Consider the following 12,719-nt stretch of genomic DNA (forward strand, 5'->3'; position numbering starts at 1 on the left):
CATATCTAAGCGCACGAGGTCGCTGTTAGTCCATGCCTACATCCAAACCAGCGCGTGCTGGACACAAAAGCACGAAGTTGCGAGTGTTACATAATGTCACTTAATGTTACTCGAATAAACCATAAAGTGTAGTTCATGATATCCTTGCACGCTGAACATGATTTGGGCTAATACGTGTTAAGCTAAATCATTATAGTAAATAATCATTCAAGCATTATTAAATAATTCAGTAATCATTCATGTCATTGTATTCCCCTCGTCCTCCAACCCTCAATCCATCGCCACGTGGACAGCACGTGGACTTCTGTGCCCCTTTCACTTTTCTTTCACGTGGGAGGATTACGCTTGTTCTCGTGCGCCACTCGAGTGTTGCGTTAGTCAGAATGGGGCAGCACGCGCCGTATGTCTTTTGCCTGTTAGTGTCCCGCGAGCCGCGTGTGACGTGTCGGTGCTGGAGGAAGACCCGCGCCCACCTGCCCACACGTGGAGGCGCGTGATCCCATAAGCCCGCCTGCTGCCAGCTCTGGGTTGGAGAACCGCGGAGCACGCGTCTGCAGCAACGCGCGCGCCTTCGCACGTGTGCCGCGGCGGTCACGGCGATGACTTCCTAGCACAGCTCGCGAGGCGGCATGAGGGGTTTTGGAAAGTCATTTCATCTCCTGTTCAGCAGTAATGGCGAACAACCGAAATCATCCGTGATTCAGCCTGGCAGATAACTGAGAGTGCGCGCTATTAGAGAACAGAGCTGGGTGGGTGCTGCTGGACCTACCCGTGGGTGGGTGGATTAACGTCCTTTGGTTATATCCTTTGCTTTCCAGATGACTGATGCATTACTCAAAACCCAAGTGCACATTTCAAATACATTTCAACATTTAGTTTGCACATCTGTCTGTTTGATACTGTGATCCTTACTGACGCTCTGTCCTGCTACTTAGAAGTGTGTATAACCAGTAGCATGCTAATCTGACTCCTCATAAAACTTTTAAAGTCGTGTTCAGGGTGTTATTAGATCAAAGAAACCTGAAATAATTAATTATATGATCATATAATAGTATCTTGTATTACAATAGTACATCTTTTGTTGTCTTTTTCAAGTGTTTTCTCTCTCTCTTCCTGCTCTTTACATATATAATATATAAAGTGGTCATCGTAGACCTATTGTAGACCATACTGTCATATGGCCTTTTCAGCTCCACACACACAGAGATGATCAGATATCACGTAGATGCGTATTAATGAGCCTGGAACATTAGACCAAGATGTCACGCTGAATTTTATGCTGATATCAATATCCACTGCTTATCCTTCCAAGTACCGCAGACGTGTAGTGACACATCTCTGAGTCATATCCATCACTCTGTAGGGCTTTTCTATTCTTAGAAATGTTTATATGGATTTATTTTGTGTGTGTATAGGGATGCGTATATTTTGCGAGTGGTGTAATGGCCTACTATTGCGCTGTGTGTGTGTGTGTGTGTGTGTGTGTGTGTGTGTGTGTGTGTGTGTGTGTGTGTGTGTGTAACTCGTAGTGTGTGTACCTCTGTGTGTAACGTGCAGTCAGTGCAGCTGGAAACATCTAACCAAACACAAAAAACCACAACACTTTAATTTTAAAAGATCTGTCTTTTTGACAGATCAGCAATGAATTACATGTGGACAAAATTGGACTATTTTAATTTGTTTAATTTGCTGGATAATAATAGTCCAATCTCAGATCAGCATGTGTGTGTCCTCAGATCTCAGAGTGTGTGCTGTGTGTGTCCTCAGATCTCAGAGTGTGTGCTGTGTGTGTGTTTGTCCTCATATCTCTGTGTTTGCCGTGTGTATCCTTGGATTTCTGTGGATGTTTTTGTGTGTGTGTGTATGTGTGTGTGTGTCATCAGATCGCTGTGTGTTTGATATGTTGGCGTCTCTGGGCTTCTTTAAGGTGATGGAACAGTTGCTGTATAGATTTACTGCCTTCAGTGTGCAATGCTCCTATTGACAATAGCTCTCTCATTCTCTCTCTCTGTGTCTCACCTTCTCTCTGTCTCTCTCTCTCTGTCTCACCTCTCTGTCTCTCTCTCTGTGTCTCACCTTCTCTCTGTCTCTCTCTCTCTGTGTCTCACCTTCTCTCATTCTCTCTCTGTGTCTCACCTCTCATTCTCTCTCTGTCTCACCTCTCATTCTCTCTCTGTGTCTCACCTTCTCTCATTCTCTCTCTCTGTGTCTCACCTTCTCTCATTCTCTCTCTCTGTGTCTCACCTTCTCTCTGTCTCTCTCTGTGTCTCACCTTCTCGCTGTCTCTCTCTCGTACTTTCTTCTTCTCATGGTCTTTGTTTCTCTATCTTTTTTCTGTTCCCTTTTCTCACACACACACACACACACACACACACACACACACACATCAGATGACTGCTGGCATGAGTCGATGCTGGCTCACAACTTCACATCTACAGGCAAGCGCAGTTCAGCTTGTGCTCCTCCAGCGCTGGGCAGGGCGCAGAGCATTATCGCGGGTCAGGGAGACGTTCGTTCTGTTATTCACCAGCACGCCCTCGTTATCGACGCAGACGCGAGATAAATCAGCTCTTTGCTAAGCGGGGATGTGGGGAAATGGACCGTTGACCTCCAGGGTTAGAGAAAAACGCTCCATGAGTCCATGACATCGCATGAGTAGCTGCTCCCGTTTCCACCCCCGAGGACGAGCATTTCTCTGCTGTGGAAGAAACGGGACTAGCACGGATACGGAAGGCTGACATACGGCTGCAGGGAGCATTTGATCAGGCCCCGCACGCAACTCGCAGAGGCTGCCAGGACATCTGTATCTGCTGATGTGATCACGGGTGCCTGGGGCACAGGCACAGGGCTGGTTTACACTACATGAGCAATTAAATGATAGATGGATGGATAGATGGATAGGTAGATGGATGGGTAGATGGATAGACAGAGAGACAGCCAGACAGACACACAGATAGATAGATAGATAGATAGATAGATAGATAGATAGATAGATAGATAGATAGATAGATAGATAGATAGATAGATAGATAGATAGATAGATAGATAGATAGATAGATAGATAGATAGATAGATAGATAGATAGATAGATAGATAGATAGATAGATGAAGTGATTGAGTGATTGATTGATTTTTTCCAGAATTACTTGTTTTCCTATATTTTGAAATGATTTTCTAAGATTCTACAAACTTACAATTTTGTCACCCAATATTTTCTGCTCTCTCTCTCTCTCTCTCTCCATTTCTCTGCTCTCTCTCCTTCTCTCTCTGTCACTCCATTTTCTGCTCTCTCTCTCTCTCACTCCATTTCTCTGCTCTCTCTCCTTCTCTCTCTCTCTCTCACTCCATTTTCTGTGCTCTCTCCTCTCACGCTCTCTTCCTCTTCACTCCTGCTCTCTCTCACTGACTCCGTCTTCATGAGATTGATGTTCCGATAACTTCAAAATGCATATTTAGTGTTGCTGATCCAAAAAATCTGGAACTTGACAAAATAAATCTCTTCCATGATTGGAAGAGCCTTGCAACCTTTTATTAATTCATCCTCTTGAGATTAAATGTCAAGATGAATATTATAGAAGGTTACAGATTACTGAGAGAGGTGTTTATAGCAAAAATGTATGACCCTTGGCAGCAGTGCATGTCTGTGTGCCCCTAGACCTGAAAATGAAGGTAAATATGGATTATTGGCTAAAGAGTTAAAGAGTGAGACTAATGTTTATTTGATAGATTTACTGTCCTAGGAGGGAAACCGAGTGCATTTGTTGGCGTGAGGTGCAAATGTCTGTAAGTTGAAAGGCTTTGTTTTGTGTCGGCTTGTTTGTGTCTTGCCATGTTTTTCCGTAACTCAGATGTAAATCCCTGTCGTGGTCCTCTGAAATGCAGGCTACTCTGCAGGGAAATATATGGAGCATATCACAGAATTGCTTAGTCACTTTTGGACACTACAAATGAGAGTAAAGGATGTGCTTCTTCTAAAAACGGAATGAGACAGAGAGAGACGGATACACAGAAAGCAGTGACTGATTTTATGATAATGTTGTGCTAATTTGCAGTAATCTGCTCTCTCCCATCCCGTCACCTGGTGCGGTGGCTTTCCACCTGCAGCCCACAGGCCCCACCTTTTTCTTTTTTATACGTACGTAGATATTTCAATCAGCAAAATTTCTGATGTGACATATTATGTAAATGATTTACAAAAATAAAACATTTAGGTTGAGCTTGTTGATTGGTCTAGCATAGTATACAGTCACATGACTGAATCGGAAACGTTTGTCGTCTTGTATGAGTTTTACACGTCATGGCTAAATGGTTAGAAACACAATGAAAGATCCTGAAGCTGGACCATCTACAAGTGAAGTGGCCTCCATACCTCTGACCCAGAACAGAAACATAAACCAAAACAACAGAGATGTTCAGTGTTTATTTTATTGTGTGATTATATAATCGAAATTCGGCTACATTGTTGTGCTGTATTTATTTAGATTTTAAATGTTTGATTACATTCAAATTTGATTAAATGTGGAATGTTTTCTGGTGGGCTAAGTGGGACCCCTGACCATCAGTAATGACTGTGAGCGCCCATGGATGACCTCTGAGGTTACTATGGTCTGTTTGTTTGATATTTTTTTCTGCAGAGTGGGAGAGTCAGGAAGTATCTGAGGCATCTCAGCCCGTTCCTCCACATCCCATGATCCTCCCTGTCACCTTCCAGGTGCGAGACGCTGATTACTTCCCGTTAAAAGAGGCAGGGCAGGATATCATGCACAACTCCAGCACGTGATGCCACACCCAGCCGTTCGTGGTACTCCGAGCACGCCGCCCCCCGGCTGGTCAGCTATGGCACCCTGTCCACCGTGCGGGAGATCCCTCCAGACCTGGTGAGGCCCGGGCGGCTTGTCCAGTCCTTTCCGCAGGGCTCCGCCTTTGTCCTGACGCGGTGGGTGTACTCGGGTGCGCGTCATGTTCTATGCGGCGGGACAGCAGTGGCGTGGAGGAGGTAGGCGTGGCCAAGCTGTCCTGCTTCGCCATTTATGCCTTCTGGCAGACGCAGGAGGTGCGGGCGTCCTGCGTGACCTCCAGCAAGTGTGAGACATGCCTGGCAGAGGTGGAGCCTCCTCCGAGGGCGTGTCCAGCCTCGAGGGGTGGAGTCAGTCACAGGAACCAGCTAGAGCTGTACTACCACGCCCAGCCCAACAGCTCCGGCACCTGCCGCAGAGGAAGGCAGGGTGGGTAGACACAAGGGTCAGTCGGAGGGGACCCACAGTGCCTCCTGCTGGTCTCTGCCCCGTGACTCCCGTGCAGAGGATCGGGTGTATGTGCCTCCTGCAGGCGAGGCCTGGCACGACGCCCCTTACAGCTCAGGCTCAGGGAGGCTGTGGTCATCCAAACGTCCACCAAACCGCTCCGGAAGAATGACATCGCCTCATAATGCATGTACCTGAGGAACGCCGTTCACCTGAACTCCTCTTCTCTCAGGTAGCACTTGTGCGAGAAGGACTCAGTTTCTCTTCTGTTCACCTCAGGTTTACCTCAGACTTATTGTGTGATCCATTTTAATCAAATCCAAGTCACAAGTCCCTTGACAGTCTGTCACATTGGCATTACACACAGTCTGCATAGTGTAGCAATCTACACTGAACCATAAGAAGAGTTCTTATCCGATGAGAAAAAGTTTATCCGATATGATTTTCATTTTTTATTGCTGCCAAAAATATGACTTGCGACTGAAGGGAGGTTGCTGTAATAACTGAATCGACTGTGTGGTTATTAACAGACCTAAGTCTGTACTAGGTCATGTCCAGTAGCCTAAATTCATTTATGAGGATTTCTGAGAGATTATGGCATTTCCCTAAAAACACACGAGCCGCTAGACATCTTTCATGCAAGTTGTAAATGTAATAAATGTAGCATTAGCACTGGTGATATCTAACTTATTAATGTAGCATTAGGGCTGGTGATATCTAACTTATTAATGTAGCATTAGTGCTGGTGATATCTAATGCATTAATGTAGCATTAGTGCTGGTGATATCTAACTTATTAATGTAGCATTAGTGCTGGTGATGTCTAATGCATTAATGTAGCATTAGTGCTGGTGATGTCTAATGCATTAATGTAGCATTAGTGCTGGTGATGTCTAATGCATTAATGTAGCATTAGTGCTGGTGATATCTAATGCATTAATGTAGCATTAGTGCTGGTGATATCTAATGCGTTAATGTAGCATTAGTGCTGGTGATGTCTAACTTATTAATGTAGCATTAGTGCTGGTGATATCTAATGCATTAATGTAGCATTAGTGCTGGTGATGTCTAATGCATTAATGTAGCATTAGTGCTGGTGATATCTAACTTATTAATGTAGCATTAGTGCTGGTGATATCTAATGCATTAATGTAGCATTAGGGCTGGTGATATCTAATGCAATAATGTAGCATTAGTGCTGGTGATATCTAACTTATTAATGTAGCATTAGTGCTGGTGATATCTAATGCATTAATGTAGCATTAGTGCTGGTGATATCTAATGCATTAATGTAGCATTAGTGCTGGTGATATCTAACTTAATGTAGCATTAGTGCTGGTGATATCTAATGCATTAATGTAGCATTAGCTCTGGTGATATCTAACTTATTAATGTAGCATTAGTGCTGGTGATATCTAATGCATTAATGTAGCATTAGTGCTGGTGATATCTAATGCATTAATGTAGCATTAGTGCTGGTGATATCTAACTTATTAATGTGGCATTAGTGCTGGTGATATCTAACTTATTAATGTAGCATTAGTGCTGGTGATATCTAATTTATTAATGTAGCATTAGTGCTGGTGATATCTAATGCATTAATGTATCATTAGTGCTGGTGATGTCTAATGCATTAATGTAGCATTAGTGCTGGTGATATCTAACTTATTAATGTAGCATTAGGGCTGGTGATATCTAACTTATTAATGTAGCATTAGTGCTGGTGATATCTAATGCATTAATGTAGCATTAGTGCTGGTGATATCTAACTTATTAATGTAGCATTAGTGCTGGTGATATCTAACTTATTAATGTAGCATTAGTGCTGGTGATATCTAACTTATTAATGTAGCATTAGGGCTGGTGATATCTAACTTATTAATGTAGCATTAGGGCTGGTGATATCTAACTTATTAATGTAGCATTAGTGCTGGTGATATCTAACTTATTAATGTAGCATTAGTGCTGGTGATATCTAACTTATTAATGTAGCATTAGCACTGGTGATATCTAACTTATTAATGTAGCATTAGTGCTGGTGATATCTAACTTATTAATGTAGCATTAGCACTGGTGATATCTAACTTATTAATGTAGCATTAGTGCTGGTGATATCTAACTTATTAATGTAGCATTAGCACTGGTGACATCTAACTTATTAATGTAGTATTAGTGCTGGTGATATCTAACTTATTAATGTAGCATTAGCACTGGTGATATCTAACTTATTAATGTAGCATTAGTGCTGGTGATATCTAACTTATTAATGTAGCATTAGTGCTGGTGATGTCTAATGCATTAATGTAGCATTAGTGCTGGTGATGTCTAATGCATTAATGTAGCATTAGGGCTGGTGATATCTAATTTATTAATGTAGCATTAGCACTGGTGATATCTAACTTATTAATGTAGCATTAGTGCTGGTGATATCTAATGCATTAATGTAGCATTAGTGCTGGTGATGTCTAATGCATTAATGTAGCATTAGTGCTGGTGATATCTAATGCATTAATGTAGCATTAGTGCTGGTGATGTCTAATGCATTAATGTAGCATTAGCACTTGTGATATCTAACTTATTAATGTAGCATTAGTGCTGGTGATATCTAATGCATTAATGTAGCATTAGTGCTGGTGATGTCTAATGCATTAATGTAGCATTAGTGCTGGTGATATCTAACTTATTAATGTAGCATTAGTGCTGGTGATATCTAACTTATTAATGTAGCATTAGCACTGGTGATATCTAACTTATTAATGTAGCATTAGTGCTGGTGATATCTAACTTATTAATGTAGCATTAGTGCTGGTGATATCTAACTTATTAATGTAGCATTAGCACTGGTGATATCTAACTTATTAATGTAGCATTAGTGCTGGTGATATCTAACTTATTAATGTAGCATTAGTGCTGGTGATGTCTAATGCATTAATGTAGCATTAGTGCTGGTGATATCTAACTTATTAATGTAGCATTAGTGCTGGTGATATCTAACTTATTAATGTAGCATTAGGGCTGGTGATATCTAACTTATTAATGTAGCATTAGTGCTGGTGATATCTAATGCATTAATGTAGCATTAGTGCTGGTGATATCGAATGCATTAATGTAGCATTAGTGCTGGTGATATCTAACTTATTAATGTAGCATTAGTGCTGGTGATATCTAATGCATTAATGTAGCATTAGTGCTGGTGATGTCTAATGCATTAATGTAGCATTAGTGCTGGTGATATCTAACTTATTAATGTAGCATTAGTGCTGGTGATATCTAATGCATTAATGTAGCATTAGGGCTGGTGATATCATTGGCTAGCCTTCTGACTTCTGAATGGTGAAGGTATGTAGGACAGGGAACTCTACAGCCCTTCTTCAGAGGAAACAGCCCGTGGGGGGTTTTGAGTGTCTGCCTATATGAATGCTTGTTATGCCTAAGAAATGAATTGCATTGTAATCCATCAGATTGCAGAGCAGTAAGTCCTGCCAGAGCACTTGGTGCAGATTAATTTCCCAACGTGCTTGATTTTGTTTGCCTTCATCCATCTTTGTCTTTCTGGTAAAGCTGATTTAAAATACTTTATTTGTATTATTTGTCACATTTATAAACACCTTTCTCAAACTCAATGACTCCTTACAGACAGGAATCAGCTTTTACATCAGAAATCACGTCACTCACACACTATCAGAAGCGGCTGCCAAATAACACCCATCATACTGTCAGTTAGATACCACAGACCCCTGGGGGACTACACTGGGTGGAGGTTAAGACCAGGACAGAACACCAACCATCACTGGACACACACACACAGAACACCAACCATCACTGGACACACACACACAGAGCACCAACCATCACTGGACACACATACACAGAGCACCAACCATCACTGGACACACACACACAGAGCACCAACCATCACTGGACACACACACACACACACACACACACACACACACAGAGCACCAACCATCACTGGACACACACACACAGAGCACCAACCATCACTGGACACACACACAGAGCACCAACCATCACTGGACATACACACACACAGAGCACTAACCATCACTGGACACACACACACAGAGCACCATCCATCACTGGACACACACACAGAGCACCATCCATCACTGGACACACACACACACACAGAGCACCAACAATCACTGGACATACACACACAGTGCACCAACCATCACTGGACTGTTGAAGTCTGTTGTAGTGGTTATAACATTAGCTCTGTCCGTATCAGTGGTTATAACATTAGCTTTGTCCGTATAAGTGGTTATAACATTAGCTCTGTCTGTATAAATGGTTATAACATTAGCTCTGTCCGTATAAGTGGTTAGAACATTAGCTCTGTGTCTGTTGAAGTGGTTATAACATCAGCTCTGTCCGTATAAATGGTTATAACATCAGCTCTGTCCGTATAAGTGGTTATAACATCAGCTCTGTCCGTATAAGTGGTTATAACATTAGCTCTGTGTCTGTTGAAGCGGTTATAACATCAGCTCTGTCCGTATAAATGGTTATAACATTAGCTCTGTGTCTGTTGAAGCGGTTATAACATCAGCTTTGTCCGTATAAGTGGTTATAACATCAGCTCTGTCCGTATAAGTGGTTATAACATTAGCTCTGTGTCTGTTGAAGCGGTTATAACATCAGCTCTGTCCGTATAAATGGTTATAACATTAGCTCTGTGTCTGTTGAAGCGGTTATAACATCAGCTCTGTCCGTATAAATGGTTATAACATCAGCTCTGTCCATATAAATGGTTATAACATCAGCTCTGTCCGTATAAGTGGTTATAACATCAGCTCTGTGTCTAAAAAAGCAGTTCTTCCTCATTCTTTACAGTTCCTCCCATTCATCATGACTATGCTTCATTGCCTGTCCTTTTCTGTAACTCACACACAAGCACACACACACAGTCTCTCTCTCTCTCTCTCTCCCTCTCTCTCCCTCTGTCTCCCTCTCTCTCTCTCTCTCTCTCTCTCTCTCTCTCTGTCTCTCTCTCTCTGTTTAATCACTGGCTCCTAGGATCCACCTCTGTCTCTCTGTGCCCAGCCACACTGCTACAGATCCCCACAGCCACTCAAACCTACTGAGAGAAGCACTCCCAAGAGACTTCTCTCCGCTCCTCCCCCCCTCTCCTCTCCTCCCCTCTCTCTCTCCTCTCCGCTCCTCCCCTCTCTCTCCTCTCCTCCCCTCCCCCCTCTCTCTCCTCTCCTCCCCCTCTCCTCCCCTCCCCTCTCTCTCCTCTCCGCTCCTCCCCTCTCTCTCCTCTCCGCTCCTCCCCTCTCTCTCCTCTTCTCCCCTCCCCTCCCCTCTCTCTCTCCTCTCCTACCCTCCCCTCTCTCTCTCCTCTCCTCCTCTCCCCTTCCTCCCCTCTCTCTCCTCTCCTCCCCCTCTCTCTCCTCTCCTCCACTCTCTCCCCTCCCCTCTCTCGCTCCTCTTCTCTCCTCCCCTCCCCTCTCCTCCCCTCCCCTCCCCTCTCCTCCCCTCTCTCTCTCCTCTCCTCCCATCTCCTCCACTCTCTCTCCTCTCCTCCCCCCTCTCTCTCCTCTCCTCCCCTCTCTCCTCCCCTCCCCTCTCCTCCCCTCTCCTCCCCTCCTCTTCCTCCTCTCTTCTTCTTAGCTGCTGTAGGGGCTCCTTGAAGCCCTAACTGACACCTCTATCAGTGTGTTTGTAGCCTGTGACATGACTCATTAGGTTCTGTTCAGTGTTCAGCCGAGTTGTTAAGCAGTGCCTGCCTCTCTGATAAAGGACAGACCCGGTTCTGCTTCTGCCACTCTGCTCTTAATCTCAGCCATACTTAAACCAAATGAGGTCTTAAATCCCAAACACTAGGCTGGATTACAGTAGCTGTCCGATACCGGGCTGCTTCTCCATGCAGTACTTGGTGATTTTATAGGTACAATGATCTGAAAGACGTGTTTGACCTCTGCTGAAGTTGACCTGGCCGTTCTGATTAAAAGTGTACATCATAACACATAAGACTGGCTTCTAACAGGCTCGACCTAAGGCTGGTTCTGACATTCTGGTTCTAACAGGCTGGTTCTGACATTCTAGTTCTAACAGTGTGGTTCTGACATTCTAGTTCTAACAGTGTGGTTCTAAGGCTGGCCATGGCTGCTTCCATGACTGATTCTAACGTTGTAACATTCTGTTCCTAACAGGCTGGTCTACGCCACACTCACCGTGGCTCACAGGACAGGCACTATTACAGCACTATAAACCAACAGCTGGACCCTGGGTTGGGAGGGTGGCACAGGACAAACGGCCCGGACACACGTTACCGTCCTGCGGCAGGGCATTAGCAGACGGAGACAGCGTATGTGTTTAAATCACGAGCAGTGTTTGCTGCTAGTGCCACTGTCAGTCAGCCAGAGGTGTTTAAAGTGATAGTGTAATTAAGAGATACCATCTGTGTTGTCTGTGGAAGGACAGTGATGGTATCAAAGTGTGTGTGTGTGTGTGTGTGTGTGTGTGTGAGAGAGGGAGAATGAGAGAGGAGGTTTTTACAGTGATTTGACTTCAGGGTCAAAGTGTTGTTAAGTTCATTTACATTCTAGACCAACAGCACAGTCCCCAGCTTACACATTACATAGCTGTGTCTAAAACACACACACACACACCTTCTCTGCCAACACACCACCACGCTGTCAGCCATGTCGTAAACACACACACCCTCTCAACCAACACACATTCACACTGTCGTCTCTGCTGTTTCTCTACATCTGTCTTCTCTGCTTTGCCAATTCCTTTACATGCCTCTAAGGCTTCGAGTAGCATTTTAACCCTGAGTGGATATCGCACACACACACACACACTCTCTCTCTGTTACACACCACACACTCACACACACACACACACTCACAAAATACAGACTCTCTCTCTCTCTCGCTCTCTCAGACACACACACACACACACACACATACACACAGACAGAGACACACACACACACATCACACATACCTTCCGGTGTACAAATGGATTTTCATTTCCCTAGTGTAGCAGAGGTTCACTGCTCCTACTGTAACAGTCATTTTGGATTAACTTTGCCTGGAGTAGATGAGTGTGTGTGAAGAAGCTCTGGTATAGATGAGTGTGTGTAGAGAGTGATATAGAAGAGTGTGTGTACAGAGTGTCTGGTATAGATGTTTGTGTGTAGGGAGGGTCTGGTGTAGATGAGTGTGTGTAGATGAGTGTGTGTAGAGATGTTCTGGTGTAGATGTTTGTGTGTAGGGAGCGTCTGGTGTAGATGGGTGTATGTAGAGATGTTCTGGTGTAGATGTTTGTGTGTAGGGAGGGTCTGGTGTAGATGGGTGTGTGTGTAGATGAGTGTGTGTAGAGATGTTCTGGTGTAGATGTTTGTGTAGGGAGCATCTGGTGTAGATGGGTGTGTAGAGATGTTCTGGTGTAGATGTTTGTGTGTAGGGAGGGTCTGGTGTAGATGGGTGTGTGTAGAGATGTT

General features: G+C 43.9%; 1 protein-coding gene across 1 annotated transcript in view; it reads left to right on the top strand.

Annotated features, from left to right (window-relative positions):
- Positions 1–2,410: 2,410 nt before the first annotated feature.
- The window catches only part of LOC113591564 (transmembrane protein 132D), a 40,327-nt gene continuing 30,018 nt past the window's right edge, over positions 2,411–12,719 (top strand). Inside the window, 7 exon segments of the mRNA XM_081703833.1 lie at positions 2,411–2,498; positions 4,635–4,827; positions 4,829–4,948; positions 4,950–5,006; positions 5,008–5,258; positions 5,261–5,354; positions 5,356–5,475. Of these exon segments, the coding sequence (XP_081559959.1) occupies positions 2,411–2,498; positions 4,635–4,827; positions 4,829–4,948; positions 4,950–5,006; positions 5,008–5,258; positions 5,261–5,354; positions 5,356–5,475 (923 nt within the window).

This window comes from Electrophorus electricus, chromosome 20 (assembly GCF_041902795.1).
Source record: "Electrophorus electricus isolate QZ-2024a chromosome 20, ASM4190279v1, whole genome shotgun sequence".
In the NCBI taxonomy this organism is placed as follows: domain Eukaryota; kingdom Metazoa; phylum Chordata; class Actinopteri; order Gymnotiformes; family Gymnotidae; genus Electrophorus; species Electrophorus electricus.